The sequence below is a fragment of the Pleurodeles waltl genome, chromosome 5 (genome assembly GCF_031143425.1).
Source record: "Pleurodeles waltl isolate 20211129_DDA chromosome 5, aPleWal1.hap1.20221129, whole genome shotgun sequence".
Classification (NCBI taxonomy): Eukaryota; Metazoa; Chordata; class Amphibia; order Caudata; family Salamandridae; genus Pleurodeles; species Pleurodeles waltl.
This window is the reverse complement of record NC_090444.1, coordinates 1808530416-1808548930: the sequence shown is the minus strand read 5'-3', so window position 1 is coordinate 1808548930 and position 18515 is coordinate 1808530416. Positions and strand designations below refer to the sequence as shown.

At 46.9% G+C, this 18515-nt stretch overlaps 1 protein-coding gene across 1 annotated transcript in view; it reads right to left on the bottom strand.

The window, feature by feature from the left end:
• The window catches only part of LOC138296827 (calpain-1 catalytic subunit-like), a 434447-nt gene that overhangs the window by 31228 nt on the left and 384704 nt on the right, over positions 1-18515 (bottom strand). The window contains exons 14-15 of the mRNA XM_069236288.1: positions 12562-12619; positions 11576-11640 (exon numbers count right to left, since the gene is read on the bottom strand). Of these exons, the coding sequence (XP_069092389.1) occupies positions 11576-11640; positions 12562-12619 (123 nt within the window). The remainder of the gene's footprint in view (positions 1-11575; positions 11641-12561; positions 12620-18515) is intronic.

Below are 18515 nucleotides of genomic sequence, written 5' to 3'. Positions count from 1 at the left end.
TTACCTGCTTGTCTGGTGCACCATAGAGCTGTCTGTACAGGGGTAGGACCTCCCCCACCAGCTTGTACAGCTCTTCTAGCGAGAAGGCAGGGGCCCTATCACCTGTAGGATGTGGCATGATTGCTCCCAGAGACAGTATATAGCAAGCAACTCAGGTCTTGCTGACAGCAGTGTCAGGAGTCAAGTGAGAGATAAAGTATGAGATGGCAGTCATGTCCGCCACTTACAAGACTGTCACCGCCGGCGGACATTGCCATTGGCCCAAGATCGCCAAAGGCTGCAATGTATTCCATTGGCAATGTCCACCGAAGTGACGACATCCGCCGGCAGAGTTTGGTCACTTCCTAATGTCCTGTACAGTAGGTCAGGCAGCTGCTACTTTGAGGCTCATATATGAACAAAAACGTTTTAAAAGTTGGGTCACAAGCTGTGAAACGTATCTACGACATTGTGTTCACTGTAGGCTTTAAGCAATCATGTAGAAATGTGCATGTATTATGTGCAGGATGTAAATTTGATGTATCCTGAGTTATGTACATGTAATAGTACTGTCAGCAGAGTAATGACAATCTGAAAATGGTATAGGTGTACCAAATATGTGCAACATGTTAAGAAAGTTAATATTACATAGACTGTTAGCAACATGTTTCCCCATTTTAAAAACATGATGGGGTTAGGGGATGTGCATGCAGTTATAAGCCATCATTTGCCTAAGTATGTGCTGTGTGCAACGTATTTATAGTTTAATGTTTCAATATTTAGCATTATATATGACGTAGGTATGATCATACTTATGCTGTACAGATTGAGTAATACACATACATTCTGGTGTTCTCCCACATAGTTACCCTGACATAGGTGTGTTGGGTGTGTGGATGTGTGTCAAACTACCCAATGTGGTGTGATGTATTACTGATGTGACCGCCGCGGTTCGCATCACCGTTGGTTTTCCACCATGGAAGAACTGATATTGTGATTTGTGCATCGTAATATGATCGGAGGTTTTTTGGCGGGCTGGCGGTGCTGGTGTCGGGACCGCCTCTTTCCCTCTCTCCAGTGTTCTGGCAGTTTCAGAAATTTGGCTGGATTTTGGTAGACTTCGCTTTGTGACTCTTAATACAGCAGTTGGATTACCGCCAACATGGCGGTCTTTTGGTGGACGCCACCGCCAAACTCATAATGAGGGCCTTAGTCTTTTTGGTTCCATTCTATAATTATGACTGCATTTAAAAAAGGGGACACCAATGACCCCTGCTGTTACAGACCCATTTCATTTACCAAAACAGTTGTGAAAGTAATTGAGCGGGTGGTCTTAAATAGGCTATCTTTATGGGCAGAAGAACACCATAACATTTCTGAAATACAATATGGTTTTAAGTCTGTTTTAAGCACAATTGACCAGGGTTTAACCTCAGATCTTCTTGTTAATTAATACACAGTGGTTAAGCAGGCATCATACTCATAGTCTTTACGGACGTTACTTCTGCATTTGGAAGACTCAAGTGAGATAAAATATTGAATATGATGTTAACATCCTTTCTTTTTGATCTCCAAAGTAATATGTCTGTCTCAGTGACACAGTACTCAGGTCTTTGAAATTAAGCAGTGGGCTAGACAAAGGGGGATATTAGATTCCTGCCTTTTTACTCTATCCATTAACTATTTGGAGACAACTCTAGCAGTGAAAGGACAGGTTTTATCTAATTTTGGCTAATGACCTTTTGTTCATTACTTTATGCTGACAACGCAGTCCTACTTGCTGAAACCGATGTGGGTTTACAACATATACTCGATTCCTTTATAACATGTATGAAATCTTTGGATCTAAGCAACAACTTATAAATCACACATCAATTTGTGATTCCTCGATTCCTTTATAACATGTATGAAATCTTTGGATCTAAGCAACAACTTATAAATCACACATCAATTTGGTTGGGCCCAGATCCACTAAAACAAGATTGTATGAAGTATTAGCAGGGTAGACTTGTTCTCTTATTTAGATGTGTTGTTTGATCACACCAGTTAATTGCCTCTGTTAATAACATTGAAAAGACATCTTCTGGCGATGTATGTCACCTGTGTTTGATTTTACTTCCAGATTGGGCAATAAGCAGATAAAAGCCTTACTAAAGATCTTTCTGGCTACATGAGTCTCAGACATATCCTATGGAAGTATCTGGGGTTATGTGGATACTTCTTCTAATGTACAAATAATGGAAAATCATTTTTGAGACAGCCGTTATCTTTACCACAGAGCACGTTGTCCTTTATACAAAATGAAGAATTACCTCTGTCTTATATAGCTTTGTCCCTCTTACAATGGATTTCATTCTGAGTCAACAGGGAAACTGAGTTTAATCAAGCGTTATTGAGAGATCACGTTAACTTAGATAGCGATGATAGTATACCATGGCTGAATTAACATAAAGACTTATTTCTCAGCATTAGGTGGCCCAAAGCCATTTTTTAATCCAGAGCTCCTTTCCAAATCTGATTTGAATTCAATCAAAAGTAAATTTCTGTCCCATTAATGTGACTTAAATGTATCACAGGAACTTTACAAACTCTCCGAGCAATCTTATGTCTTATTGAAAACCCTGGCATCTACTGAAGCTGATCTCACTGTGGTTACAAAAGCTAATAATCAATAAAAAATAAAAAAAATTAACAGCCTTTTCTAATATGTTTCAGTCACAACTGAACAATAAACTAGACATGACAGTTAGACACCATGGAAATGTTTAACCTAGATGACGATCAACAATCGATTTAGAGGGAAAACACTGGGGGCGAGGAAGGGAAGCCACAGAATACACATTACTGTTGTGAATAATTCCACCACCCGCTCCAAATTTTCATAGGATTTTTTCATAGCACCAAGAGCCCTGTATGTCAGTTCCTCTACTTTTGCACAAAAGTCCATGTCTTGTGTTCATTCGACCAGTATGGGGGCTTTGGCATCCCTTCGATGCTGAGCTATGTCCCTCTTTGCAACAAGAAAGTCGATCTCCACAAAAGTGCAAGTGTTTCTCGGAACCCCCTATTTGACCTCAATAACGCTAATTTTGGCTCAGACTCCACTTGTCTGCCTTTCACCTTGCTAACAACGGAGGATATTTGTTGCCAGTTCACCATCACCACAGGACATGTCAATATCGTGTGAAAATCGCTGCCTTCAGAGAAAGAGAATCTGAAGCAATTGGGATAGTGAGCCCCCCCATGTACCAGAGCCTCGCGGGGGCGCAGTAATACCTGTGAAGGTATCAGAACTGAGTAAGATGGAAAAAGATGACCAGCGAAAACCCGGTCATCAACATTTCAGACGATTTTTATGGTCTAGTTCGCTCAGGTCAACCTTCCATTACAGTCTGACCACTAACAAGAGGCCTGGGGCGTTGAGCACAAGTGCTTGGTATAATCTGGAAATTCCCTTTTTCTCTAGTTCCTCCAAAATAAATTTAACCTTCATTGTATTGTACTCTTGAATATCTCAAAGACATTCCCCATGGTAAGACAGAGAGGGGGTCATTCTGACCCTGGCGGTAAAATCCGCCAGGGCCAACGACCGCGGGAGCACCGCCAACAGGCTGGCGGTGCTCCCTTGGGCATTCTGACCGCGGCGGTACAGCCGCGGTCAGAAACGGAAAACCGGCGGTGTACCGCCGGTTTTCCGCTGCCCTGGGGAATCCTCCATGGCGGTGCAGCTTGCTGCGCCGCCATGGGGATTCCGACCCCCATACCGCCATCCTGTTCCTGGCGGTTTTGGCCGCCAGGCACAGGATGGCGGTATGGGGTGTCGTGGGGCCCCTGGGGGCCCCTGCAGTGCCCATGCCAAGGCACTTCAGGGGCCCCCGTAACAGGGCCCCACCAAGATTTTCAGTGTCTGCCATGCAGACACTGAAAATCACGACGGGTGCAACTGCACCCGTCGCACCCCTTCCACTCCGCCGGCTCCATTCGGAGCCGGCATCCTCATGGAAGGGTGTTTCCCGCTGGGCTGGTGGGCGGCCTTCTGGCCTTTTGACCGCGCAGCGGTATTCTGGCGGTTCCAGCCAGGCCGGCGGCTTCCACCGCCGGCCGGGGTCAGAATGACCCCCAGAATGTCGTTGTGAGAAAACAGGGCTGATTGCAGAGGCCCCATAACTTTTTGCCCCCATTTTCCTCTTTTTGCTGGTGTTTTCCTGACTTTGATGGTGCCCTGGGTACTGCTAACCAGTCCCAGGGCCTGTGCTCTGTGTAAAATGGATATGCAAATTAGGCTAATTATAATTGGCTAAATTAACCTACCTATAAGTCCCTAGTATATGGTAGGGCATGTAGGTTTAGGGACCACAGCATAGGTGGTGCACACCTAGGTGCACTGCTGAGGTGCCCAGTGTCATTTTAAAAGCAAGCCTGCCTTGCTGGCTGCTTTTAAATTAAAGTTATATGCAAATTCGACTTTGGAATTAAAGGTACTTCCAAAGTCTTAAACTACCTTATTTTTACATATAAGTCACCCCTAAGGTGTGCCCTATGTGCCCCTAGGGCTGGGTGCCATGTAACTATAAGCAGGGACTTTATAAAAATAGATTTATAAGCCCTGGTGAGGTAAAAACAGCCAAATTCGTTTTTCCCTCATTGAAGTAAATGGCCTTCATAGGCTAGAATGGACAGACTTTATTTAAAATTTTAAAGTCTCCTTAAATGTTACATACCAAGAATTTGGTATCAAATTAATTGTTGTAATAAATCCCACAACTTACAGTTGTTGGATTTAATATAACTTGTTCAGGTAAAAAGTTTAGACTTTACCTAAAAAGTTGCCAATTTCTGCTCTGCATTGTTTTTGCTGCTGTGCTCTGATTGGCCAGCCTGCAGCAGCTTCTGCTAGGCTGCCTTGATGAGGTGTGAAGTGGCCTGGCTTCACACAAAGGAATGTGCTTGGGGGAGAGAATCTCCCCTCAGCAGATGGTGAGGCAGGAAGGGGGAGGGCTGCCAAACTGGTCTTCAAAGGCAGAGAAGGACATTTGCAGCACCCAGCAACACCCCCACATCCTGCAACCCCAGACAATTAGGTGCCCCCTTGATTAGATTGGGAGAGGGCAGGAGAGGGGTGTGTTTATGATTTTTAGCCACACCAGTGGGTGGGCTCAGCCAGATGTAACCTCCAAAAATCAGATTCATCCATGTTGGATTTTTGGAGACTGTTGCCTTCTGGGATGGATTTTTGCCAACCTTCCCAGGAAGTGGTCATCACAGGGGGACGACCCTGTCCCTGATTGGAGAACCAGGGCCCCCCTGCTTTTCACCCAGGAGCAAGGATAAAACCGACAGACCTGCACCCACACCTCAGATCCCTACCAGATTTCAACAAGAAAGGAACTAAAGGAGAAGAAGGACTGCCCTGCTGGACCCCTGGCCTGCACCTGGAACCTGCACTCAGAAGGACTGCACCAGCTGCACACTTGGGCTTCACCACAAGAAGGACTTTGCCTGGCTTCAACTGGTTCAAGGAGGGACTCCCTGTTTGCTACAGGTGAAAAATTGCTATCCAGAGTCCCCTGCACCAACTCCTGAAAAAGTGACCAGCTGACCACTGTCCAGTGGCCAAAAAGGAGTTTGCGCCAGGTGCATTCTGGGAGTTGAAGTCCGCACCCCCCAAGGACCATCACAGAACTTCTGGACCCTTGGGGTGAGTTGTGGACCCCAAAAGAACCTTAAAAGAACATCTGGGTGAAGCCCCAGAAGTTTGGAGAAGATTTGAAAATTTTTGTAAAAAAGCTCCAGAGAGGGACCGACCCGCCGCGGAAATTCTAGCCGGCTTGCCTCAACCGCGACCCGGCCTGACTTCGTGGTTCGTCCCGGTAAAGAAAAACATCCGAAAAAGAGACTAAGGCCCTCATTCCGACCCTGGCGGTTTCAAACCGCCAGGGTGGAGGACCGCGGGAGCACCGCCGACAGGCCGGCGGTGCTCCAATGGGCATTCCGACCGCGGCGGTAAAGCCGCGGTCGGACCGGCAACACTGGCGGTCTCCTGCCAGTGTACCTCCGCCCATTGGAATCCTCCAAGGCGGCGCAGCTAGCTGCGCCGCCGAGGGGATTCCGACCCCCCCTACCGCCATCCAGTTCCCAGCGGTTCTCCCGCCGGGAACCGGATGGTGGTAGGGGGGGTCGCGGGGCCCCTGGGGGCCCCTGCAGTGCCCATGCCACTGGCATGGGCACTGCAGGGGCCCCCGTAAGAGGGCCCCTAAATGTATTTCACTGTCTGCTTCACAGACAGTGAAATACGCGACGGGTGCAACTGCACACGTCGCACAGCTTCCACTCCGCCGGCTCGATTCCGAGCCGGCTTCATCGTGGAAGCCTCTTTCCCGCTGGGCTGGCGGGCGGCCTGAAGGCGGCCGCCCGCCAGCCCAGCGGGAAAGTCATAATCACCGCTGCGGTCTTTCGACCGCGGAACGGTATTCTGGCGGCCCCCGACAGGCCGGCGGCGACCGCCGCCGGCCAATGTCGGAATGAGGGCCTAAGTCCGAAGGTAAAAAGTTGACCGGGACCTCCCAGCCATCGTATCCGAGAAGGGCTCCATGGACATCGGATCAAGATCCAGGTTTACCCCGGTCGAAGGGTTTTCATCTCGAAAAAACGACTAAGTCCGAAGGTAAAAGTCTCCACCGAGGAAACCCACATCGCGTATCCGGACAAGGGCTCCAGGATGTCGGATTCAACTGGCAGGTTCGTCCCAGTGAAGAAAAACGTCAAAATAAAGACTAAGTCAGAAGGTAACTTTTTAACCGAGGCCTCCCGCGACTTGTAGCCGAGCAGGGCTCCATCGCGGTCGGCCTGAAACTTTGACTTTGCCCCGGTCCTGGTGCAACCAGATGACCCGATTGGCGCTTTTTGTTTCTAAGCGCTAGAAAAATAATAATTCTTTAAAAATTCATATCTCCGGTTCCCCTGAACCGATTTTAATCGTTTTTGTGTCATTTTAAAGATAAAAATATAAACTATTTTTATAAATTGGTTTTGGATTTTTAAACTGTTTCCTGTGTTTTATTTGATTACTGTTTTGTGATATTTGAATGCTTTACACACTGTCTCCTAAGTTAAGCCTTGACGCTCGTTGCCAAGCTACCAAGGGTTGAGCTGGGATTAATTTACTGAGACCTAACTGTACCTAGGTGGAGGTTAGTGGCTTGTTGCTAGGTGTAGGTACCTACCTGCCCTTACCAATAACCCATTTTCCAACAGTCGTAATTGGAGGGATTTGTGTAGGGAAAGTTCCTGCCTCAGATCTTCGAAGGACTTAAAATGGTTGGGTGACCAAACATTGCCCAGCATAGTTATACCAATAGGATCCCATTGTGTGAACCCAAGGGGATTGACTAAATGAGGGAGCCAGGTGCCCCTCCACAGCAGATTAGTACGGTGGGGACCCTGTAGCTTTTGATGAATCGTAATTCTTCGTGCAAACACAGGAAAGGCAACCTAGTGAACAAGGGGCGGGCATGTGGTACAGAGCTCCCATATAGAATGTTCATTAGCTCATGCTTCTCAATACTAGACAAATCAAGTAGCTTGTCATGGTGGACACCGAACCACCAATATTTAATGAGCCTCATTTGTAAGGCCCAGTAATATAGTCTGAGGTCCGCCCAGCCTAGCCCTGCTTCTTACATGGATCATCTGCACTTTGCAAAGGACACAGGCAGTAGAGCCTGCCCATAGAAAGTTCAAAATTGTGGAATCATTCCTGTGTGTAAAGGAATTATGGTAGAGCCATCATTTTGAATAGGGCCCGAAACTCATCATAGAGATGGGTACTGGAGCCCAGGCCCTAAGGTACCTGTTAAGAATCAACAGAAGAGGGCTAATATTTAAATCCCAGCTTCTAAGCTGCATTGTTACAATCTTCATAACTAGGTCGAGGAAGTGATCCCCTGAGACTTGCAAGTTTATAGAGTCACCATAGACAGGCACATAAGTAGATCTCCCCCAATTAAGCCTCAAGCTGGACCATGTGAGTCATTATCAGATGCGTGACTCACAGTTTCTGTACATAAAGAAGCATATCATCTGCATATAGGGGGATTTTATCCTCACCGCAACCATCCCGGGAGATTCCCGTCTCTTGGGCTTCTTTACGAACCCATTCGGCTAATGGGTTCCAGAATAAAAGCGAATAACAGAGAGTGGGTAGCCCTTCCAGGTGGGCCTCTCGAATTGGAATGGGGTGGACAAAGCACCACTAACTCTCACTTACGCCCATGGGGAGGCATAGACAGTATCAACTAGTCTGAGGAAATGGGCCTCTCCAGCACCCTAAAGATGAATGGCCAGTGGACTGTGTCAAAAGTCTTTTCAAGATTTACAAGGATCAAGGCTGTGGGGGGTCAGTGATTTCATGTTCTTTGGAGAGTATGACATGCAGCACTGCAAGCAATGGTGTGTGCTTCTGCCAGACATAAAGCCAATTTAGTTTCTATGACTCACTGAGAGCACCAAGCCGTGTAGCCTAGAGGCGAGGATTTTGTCGTAGTTTTTCATTTCTCTGTTTATAAGGAAGATTGGGCGGTAGAAAGTGCATTTCTCCGGGGGCTTCAGGATAACTGAGATTGTTACCCGTTGCATAGTGCCTTTGTGGGGAACCAATAGTGACGCATATTTCTTAAACTCAACAGGGAAGCTGTTTGGGCTCGGGGTCTTTCCTGAGGGCATTGTTGAGATGGCTTGCTGGATCTCGTAATCTGCGATGGGAAGGTCTGAAGGACTCTATATCCTATTGGGACAGGACACACACCAGGAGGTCCCAGACAATGGGATTGTCATTCTAAACACTTGAAGTAGCATTGTAGAGCTTTTTGTAATAGAAAGCAAAGGTTTCTGTAATAGCAGCTGTTGTCAGGAGGTGATTAATCTTGTTTGTGATCTGGGGGACAAGTCTGGAAATGTGAGTCCTATTTGCAAACCTATATAACATTGTTCCTGCTTTGTCGCCCATCGCATAAATCCTACTCTGGAAATGTAGGCAACCTGTTCTCACTATGGTGTGTAATTTTTGTTTGAGGGTTGCTCTCACCAGTAGATGTGTGGGTAGTTGAGTCACTCTGAGTCTCGGTCTCCTCCCATTCCGAAACCATAATTTCATTTTCAAGCTCAGAGATATCCCTGTCCCTAATTCTCAGTTTATGTCTAACATGGCTCATGTCTTGCTCTCTGGTCACTGCTTTAAATGCTTCTGATAGGGTAACTGAAGATCGGACAGAATCTGTATTAAGGCCAAAGTAATCCCTTATTTACCTCTGAGATGTTCCCCTATCTTTGTATTTAAATACAGCCTGTCATTGAATTTAAATCAGAGAGCGGTCTGAGAGCCCCCTGGAGAGAATCTGCATAGAAATGACAGTGTGTTGTTCAGAAACTGGGACAAATAGATAATCTGCGTGGCAGTGGGTAGCATGAACAGCTGAGTAGAAGGTGTAGTGCTGTGAGGAAGGGTGTTGAGTAGGCCAGGTGTCTGCAAGGCCTAGTGAATCAGTCAACCGCAGTAGGTGAGAGGGTCTGTAGCGACAGGACTGCTTATGTCGAGGGTGGGGTTGATTAGTACATTAAAGTTCCCCCCAGAATTGTTGTACCAAATGGGGTGTCTATAAGGAGGCATGTCACTGTGCGCAAAACAGATTTGATCAGGGTAGGGAGTACACATAAATCCATGAGAGTCCACAGGAAACCCTCCATAAGCATAATGGCCCTCATTACAACCTCGGGCGGCTGCCAATGCAGCCGCACTCCCGCCTCGGTCATTTTGAGATCCCCGCTGGGCCGGCGGGCAGAAACCTGTTTTCTGCCCGCCGGCCCAGCGGGGATCACAGCTGCAATACAGGAGCCGGCTCCAAATGGAGCCGGCGGTGTTGGGGCTGTGCGACGGGTGCAGTTGCACCCGTCGCGCTTTTCACTGTCTGCATAGCAGACAGTGAAAAGCTGCACGGGGCCGTGTCAGGGGGCCCGCGACTCCCCGTACCGCCAGCCTTTTCCTGGTGGTTCAAACCACCAGGAAAAGGCTGGCGGTAGGGGGACTCGTAATCCCCTGGGCAGCGCTGCAAGCAGCGCTGCCCTGGCAGATTAAAACCGCTGGGACCACCGTGGCGGTAAACCGCCGGTCCCGGCGGTGCGGCGTCATAATACCATGGGAAGCACCGCCAGCCTGTTGGTGGTGCTTCAGTCGAAACAACCCTGGTGGTCTTTGACCGCCAGGGTTGTAATGACCCCCAATGTGTCTACCAAGCTCGTCCATGTGCACTGCGTGTACCGATAATGGAATTGGTCTCCAAAAAAGAATTGCAACCCCTCTAAAACCACAAGTAAAACCAGAATGTTTCACTTGAGTTTGACCATATCTGCCTAGAAACCCTCATTTGGTACTAAGTAAATGGATCTCCTGCAAAAACAAGATGTCTGGAGCATTATGCTTGGCGAACAACGTTACTGCTTTCCTCTTGATGTTATTGCTCAGGCCATTGACGTTCCATGATATTATGCGGTAACCCCCCTGAACGTTAGTTTGTACCACCATTGTCCTAGCTGGTAATGCATGTAGCACGAGGAACAGAAAAAATATCTCCCCCAACAACCCTTTTCGCTATACTCCCATCCGAAAATCATCCGTATTTTAAAGTTATCATTCCTCATGCCCCATATATGTGACCACATATCCCCAGCTTCCTCAGATAGCTAACCACTGGGAAGTAGTGACAAGGAGGTGATCAACACTTACAAAGCTACCTAAAGTAAAATTTTTAATTTTCAGTGGAACTTGAAAACTGGGTTGCAAATACCTGCCTTCAATATCAAATCTACCTGCAGTCGATTATTCTCTGGCATCAACCCTGGTAACTTGAACCTTCTCTCGATCTAGATTAAGCTTGCTCCATCTCTAAACCCTTTAAAACATGTTCTCAAGATGTTTCTTTTGAAGACATTTACCCATTCTTGGTTCTACCTATCATAACCTGTCAATTACCCATGATTCTAATTTGATATACCTAATTAAACTAAACTAAGATAATTTTTAAATTAGCAAGATAACTCAGACTTTTGTTTATTTCATGATCATTGCTCCTCTGTTATGTTACCTATTCTGATTTTCCTCTCTTACACCATAAAAGCACACGTTTACCCCTTGGGCCATCTTGGTGCTGAATAACAGATGGTTATTGTTACCCAACTGGACTATACTCATTTTACCGACATCAAAAGTATGAAAGGCTAAGTGGATCCCATGGATTTGAACCAGTGGTGTCAAATACAGATTCCTGGAGTAGATGAATTAGTCCACAGAGCTACCAAACTAGCATGATACTGTTTCATTAACATTCTAACTTTGATCATGTTCAACTTTAGACAAACCAGAACTGTTTTTCCTCCTGTTCATGCTTCATGGTCACAGCTCTTCTCCTATAAAATTATTGTTATTGTACTTTTGTCCTGTGCTAATTCAAACACTTTGGTTAAGTGCTTCAAAGCCCCACTTGCAGTGATAGTTGAGGCTAAATCAAAACTACAAATAAATGAACTAGACACCATGGGAGGATACATCCAGCAGGTTGACCATCTGGCGGCAGGACTCCATGCTGAAGCCATCTGTCTTCAGGTCCTTGTCTAGGGGTAAAGGTCAGCATTAGTGCTAATTGTGCAATCCTTACCTGCACGTAAGTGTGGCAGAGTCCACACCTGCTATAATCAGATTTCTAAGGCTCGAAGAACTGCACAAGAGGAACCAGTGGGCAAAGACACAGTGTTAGCACAAACGGTCACATGCATCGGAGGATCTTGAGGACATGCAGCCTAGAGGGGACCAATGCAGGTGTCTGCAGGGAGGAATTGGAGTATCTGGGGGGGTAGAAAAGGATGGCATACACATATGTTTCATTTAGACAATCATGTGAATAACAAACAAACATTGGCCCTTAAATATTGGCATATCATATTTAAATACAGGCTTCAATTATACCAATGTTTTGTACATTTTGTTATTGTTTTTTTGTGGTTTGCCATGAGGACATTCCCCTGACACTTGTGCTTTGCTCATCCTCACTTGACTGCAAGTCTGATCCTGTCTGCCCCATCCCCCAAGTGTCAGACATTCTTTTCTCCATCTCTCTGATGTGTGGTGCTTATTTTCACATCCATTGACACACCAGCTTTTCCACAAAGGCTTATTGCACCCCGTCTCCTATCACTACTCCCATATGTGCCTGTCTTATGATCATACCAGATTCCCCTGCGCACACCCCGATTTGTCATATCACTTTGCCCTCTACCTTGCTGCCCCATCACCAATATTTGGCACCACAACATCTGATTCTCTCCTCCCTCCCTCCCTCCCTCCCTCGCCCATTGTGTGTGCATATACTGGAACCTATAAAGTACAAAGGTAGCTGAGTAACTACAGAGTGCTGCACATGTCTGAGCCTTCTTCTCACTGCCTGCCCAGGTCTCTAACTTAATGCTTCTGTTCCACATGTTAGATACTCTAGGCAGGAGCTGGACCTCAGGAAAGCTTCAGGGCTCCATACTTACTATCTTTCACAGCATCATTGAGACTGGTCTGGAGTTCAGAGACACTGATCTCCATGTCCTATGGGAGAAACAGAGGAAGGTAAGTGAGCATCTCTCTGTTCATTGTTCAGTGGTTCCTGCACCCACCTATCAGATGTAAAGGGTCGTAAAATCATGTACAAGCTCTTCCAAACAGCACTGGGTTAAGCTGGATAGATCACATCATTGTTGGGTACTTTATTTCATAGTGGAACTCCTTGGATGCATCGGGTATGCCCAAAGGGGGTGGTGGCGCATCTCTCCGTGTGTGCCCCAATCACACTATCCCAAAGAGGCCTGTTAAAACTGAAACATATCTGGGCCGCCTGTGCTCCCAGTCAGAAGGAGGAATGCTGGACTGCTCCTATATAAGCCTTGTCTCTGTAATAACACAGCAAGCAACAAAATGAAACAGTGGAATGCAGCGAGATCCAAATGACAGACCGGAATGTAGCTCAGATTAATTTATAGATTAATTCAAGCATTTCACCTATCACTTTGCAGTTTCTTTCAGTGCAAGGAAGACAGTAACGGTGCTAATCTCTGCAGCAGCAACACATGCATGGAAAGACCTTCCCAGGAGTTAAGATCTTGTCTACATAACATCCCAATGCTGAAGACTATCTGTTCATCGCTTTCAATCAATTTTTGCAGACAGAATCTGCTGTCTGATGTTCCTGTTTTGGAAAAAAGCTAAATTATCCAGTATTGGATCTTTCATAGAGTTGCATGATTAAATCATCCCAGTCTTCGAAGTGGGAGTCCCACAGTACCTTAGAAAAGCAGTAAGTAAGAATAACCATTGGCTATAATGATAGCAAACTAAAACATATAGCCTATCCATGTCCTTTTGAAAAAAGAACCAAACTTGACATATGACCAGTCAGGTTCCAGCACCCTCTGGAATACTCCCAAGAGAGGTTTATTCCCTCAGATTTTCTACCACACGTCCTGTGAAGGGAGTCTCCCTGAGCTCTGCTAAGTTTTTTTGGCTCAGAACCAACTTTCTACTTCAGAAAATGTCTGATACCTCCAAAAAAGCCCCTTTTCACCCTTGTAAAACCTGTGGCAAGAAGAGGTTCCACATGGATGATCCACACAAGCACTGCCTGTACTGCCTGTATCCCAAGCATCAGGGGAAGTACCTCAAGATTTGTCGCACCTTCTCTGCTAACACTCTGAGGGACAGGGAAGGAAGACTTTTATTTTGGTTACAAGCAAAGTCCTTTGCTTCAGGTGAGGATAGAGACATGGATCCAAAACCTCAAAAAAAGGTCTAGATTATCTGACCAGGGGCATTCTGAGGAGAGCAAAAAGCACCATATATCACATCACAAAGACCCAAAACCTTAGCAGGGTCAGCCTCCTTGCAGCCATCCTCTCCACGTCACAAAAAGGAGACTCGTCAACATTCTCCTTCTTCATAGCTGTCAACATCTAGAAAGACACCACTTCAGTTTAAGTTGACAATGACACTTCCATTGATGATGATGTTGAAGACGACCACAACGTCCACCGTCGTCACTGTCTTGTCGACAAGACCATCGTCGACATTGACATAGTCGACGATGGCTATAAAACGCCCATCGCTTCAGTGAAGGGGACTGACACAAGACTCCAGCCAAAAAGAAAATTCCACCATCGACAACTTCCGAGTCGTCGATTAAGTCTCCTGTGCCACGATCCATTTATCGTTGAAGCCATCATCAGTGAGACATTCATCAACAAAACCATCATTGACGACAACACTGTCGACGATGAAGACATCGTCGACAACACCAGCGACGAAGAAGACATCGTTGAGGACAACACCGTCAACGAAGGCACCGACGACAACACGGTTGACGGCAACTCCATTGACGGGACCATCATCGACACCATCAACAACAATATCGTCATCAATGACCCCACCGTCGACGGTGACACTGGCATTACCTACCCCAAAGGAAACAATGCCATATCACACAGTGCCATGCAATAGTCAGGATTTGTAAAGTTTCCAGGCCTACCTTGCGTCCTGACGATACATCCCCCAACAAGGTATCAACTTTATTGTCTAGTCATATTTTGGACTAGGAAGACTCTGATGAGGAGGGACCTTTCGGTGATACACACAGTTCATCTCAGTTGCACGTCAAATATCAGGATGATGATGATAACCACTATGAACAGTAGGAATATGAACCATATTACACACCCCATGAGCATTATTATGAACCGATGCAACATCAGAAGTCGTGCAGTATAGTACAGATGCCTGTTTCCCTAAATCAGGATCTACAGCCCATGCTTCAGGACTATAAGAAAAGGTTTCCGGATTCAACTCCGAAACAACCACAACAACATTCACAGCCACAACCTCCTTCTCCGGCTACACCTAGAACCATGCCTCCACCTCCAGCTACACCTAGATTCACGTCGACCTCTACGATAGCCGCACCTCCCAGGGAAGACATCACCTCCTCGAGAGAACATCCTACTGGCGAATGGGATGATTATTTAGCTCCTACACCTTCACCACCACCTCCTCATCCATCAGATTCTCCTCCTGATGATATAGGAAGATTTCATAACTTGATGGATAGGGCTGCCACACGTTTTCATTTGCCAATATCTGTCTCCCATTTGGATTGTTTTCTTCATGATTTCAAGGAGCAAGCAAGAAAAGCGGTAAAGGCTATTCCCATTATCGAATACATTTGGAGTGAAGGCCTGAAAATAATGAAAAATCCCGCCACAGTCCCTCCAGTTCTACCTAAGCTAGACAAAAATATAAAGCTACGGACAATTCTCCATCCTTCTTAACAGAGCACCCAAAGCCAGACTTTGTCATTTCTCAAGCTGCCGAAAGTGCTCTAAAAATCCATCTGCTCCCATTTTGGCTCCGCCAGACAAGGGGGGCAGGCGTTTAGATAATATCAGAAAGAGATTCTCATTATTGTCAGCCATCACCATACATGCAGTCAATACCTTGGCGATCTTAGGATGCTACGACAGTCAGTCTAACATGAGTGCTTTCATTGACCTCATTCCGGAGGACAAACAACCCAAGACATGGAAAATATTACAGGAGAGCGAGCGCACATCTGCAGAAGTTATTGACTGTGCATTAGATAGGCTTCACAGGCTTTCGGCAACTAGCGGGAGCAGCAGTCTTGCGCCACCAGTGTTGGTTGAAGGCAACCTCATTTAGAAATTAGGTTCAGTCAAGAATACTTCATATGGCCTATGATGGCGAAACCCTGTTTGGTTAGAACATAGATGTTGCTTTACTAGCCATCAAGACCGACACAGATACAGCTCGCTCTCTGGGTATGCTACAGTATAGGAAGCAACCCTTTCGCAGAGGCAGAGGTTTCTCTTATTTTAGAGGTACTTACCATAGGCAGCACCAACCACAATTGCAATACAGGCCGACTTACCACCAATCTTATCATCAACCATCTGCAGCAGCGTACGTCAAACAAGGTGGTAGAAGGAAACAGCCCCCCAAAGTCGGGAGGTGAAACGTAAACAATGATTTGCATTGGGTGCCGGCTACAGTTCCTTTCTCCCCCAAATGAACCAAGTGGGCGGAAATATTTCCAATTACCAACATAACTGGAAACAAATAAAATCGAACAAGTGGGTGTTGTACATAGTGACTTTTGGTCATACGTTAGAGATTGTGCACAAACCACCGAACCATCCTCAACAAAGACGCATTCACCTCATCTTCATTCATTAAAACAGGAAGTATCTCAAATGCTTTCCAAGGGTGCAATAGAAAAGGTTCCCACTTGTTAGAAATGGGGTTTCTGGTTGGCTAGGGTATGCACCTAAGCCAGTCTGAACCCACCCACTCTAGTCAGGGCGAGGGAGCTACACACCCAAGGTAACCCCTGCGCACCCCCTTGGTAGCTTTGCATGAACAGTCAGGTTTATCCCAGAGGCAATGTGTAAAGCGTTTACACAACACACACAACACATGTGATGCACTATTCCCACCACAAAGGAAACATAACACCAAGTTATATAAAAATAAACTGTATTGTACACAACATCATTAGACCAAATACAACATGTCAGTAATACCCTGCTACCCAAGCAGTTGTCAGAACATTACACAGTACTATTACTCTGCAGAAATCAGCAATAGTCACATATAACACACAGGTTACTCATTATTCTGCAACTAAAGCAGTAGTCACGAAAACATTACCATAGAAATACACTTCTCATAAAAGTATCATAAATGCCCATACCAGGAAAATTAGGAAATACATGACAAGTCATAAACACAGATCAGCATACATGTCCATAACAGGAACATTAGCAAGCATATGGCACATCATATAGCAAGTTAGACAAAAACAGGTTAGCATTACATTCTCCTGATGGCCATACAAGGAACAACAAATGTACCTGTTACCCTGAAGGCACCTCTTGTGCCATGGGGAAAAGGGGGGGGGGGGGCAGCGTTCCTCTGCACTAAATTTGGGGCTGTTTTATGGACTGGGGGAGGGGGGTGGAACGCACCCCCTCTGATTTTATACTGTGGCCCCTCCTGGGCCCCGCACTGAAAACGGACAGTGATCATTTCTGCAGCCCTCCCCCCCCCGGGCCACAGCTGGCCCTCCCAATGGGGGGCAGAGCTCAACAAAACAGAATAAGGGGGCCAAGCGGTGCAGGGGCATCCAATGAGGCCTCCTCCCCGCCTGCGACCTCCTAACAAGGATGAGGGCACGGTAGGGCGAGGAGCCTCCAATGAGGCCTCCTCCCCGCCCTTCTGCACAGCGCAACTCACTTGGGGACTCAGTGGGGTGGGGAGGCCTCTGATGAGGCCTCCTCCCTGCCCGTCCTGTACACACCAGCTGGCTCGCCCACACCCTTCCTGGTGCACAAGACAAATGCAGCCCACCCGGGCCCAGCAGCAAGTCAGCACAAAGGGTTGCAGTCAGTGGCAGTTCCAACCAGCAGGTCACAGGTCATCACAGCATCAGCAGTCCAAGGCGGTTCCTGGTGAGTCCCTCCAGAAACCTTCTGTGTCCAGTTACAAGCATGTTAAAGTCCAGAGTGTCTCCAATTGTGGGGAATATCCCCTGTACTTATACTCAGTTTTGCAAAGGTTTGACAAAAGGGGGAGAGGAGATTCTAACCAGTTACAACTAGTTCTGGGAGTGCCCCCTCGCTCCTCCAACACAGGCTCCCAACATCAGTTGGGGGTAAAGGAGCCCTTTGTGTGAGAGCCAGGGCACAGCCTTTACAGATGCAAGTGTGCCCTGCCTCTCCTTCTCTCAGCCCAGGAAGATCATTCAATGCACCTCTGTGACACCTCCACACTCCCTGTGTACAGGTTTCCTGACAAGTATGCACAAAGCCCAACTGCGCCTCTTCCCAGACGTGGATTGGAGTCAAGCTGCAAAACACCAGAGTCATAAGCGCAGAGAAATGCTCACTTTCTATCAATCAATCAGTCAATCAGTGAATTTATAAAGCGCGCTATGTACCCGACAGGGTTTCGAGGCGCTGGGGAGAGGGGGGGGGTGCTGCTAGCGTTCGAAGAGCCATGTCTTGAGGAGTCTCCTGAAGGTGAGGAGGTCCTGGGTCTGGCGTAGTGAGGTGGGGAGAGAGTTCCAGGTCTTGGCGGCGAGGAAGGATAAGGCTCTGCCGCCAGAGGTCTTGCGCTGGATTCGGGGGACGATGGCGAGGGCGAGGTTGGCAGAGCGGAGTTGACGTGTGGGGACGTAGAAGTTGAGTCTGGTGTTCAGGTAGGTGGGTCCGGTGTTGTGTAGTGCCTTGTGTGCGTGGGTGAGGAGTTTGAAGGTGATCCTTTTTTCCACGGGGAGCCAGTGGAGGTCCTTCAGGTGGGTGGAGATGTGACATCGGCGGGGTATGTCGAGGATCAGGCGGACGGATGCGTTCTGGATGCGTTGGAGTCGTTTGATGTCTTTCGT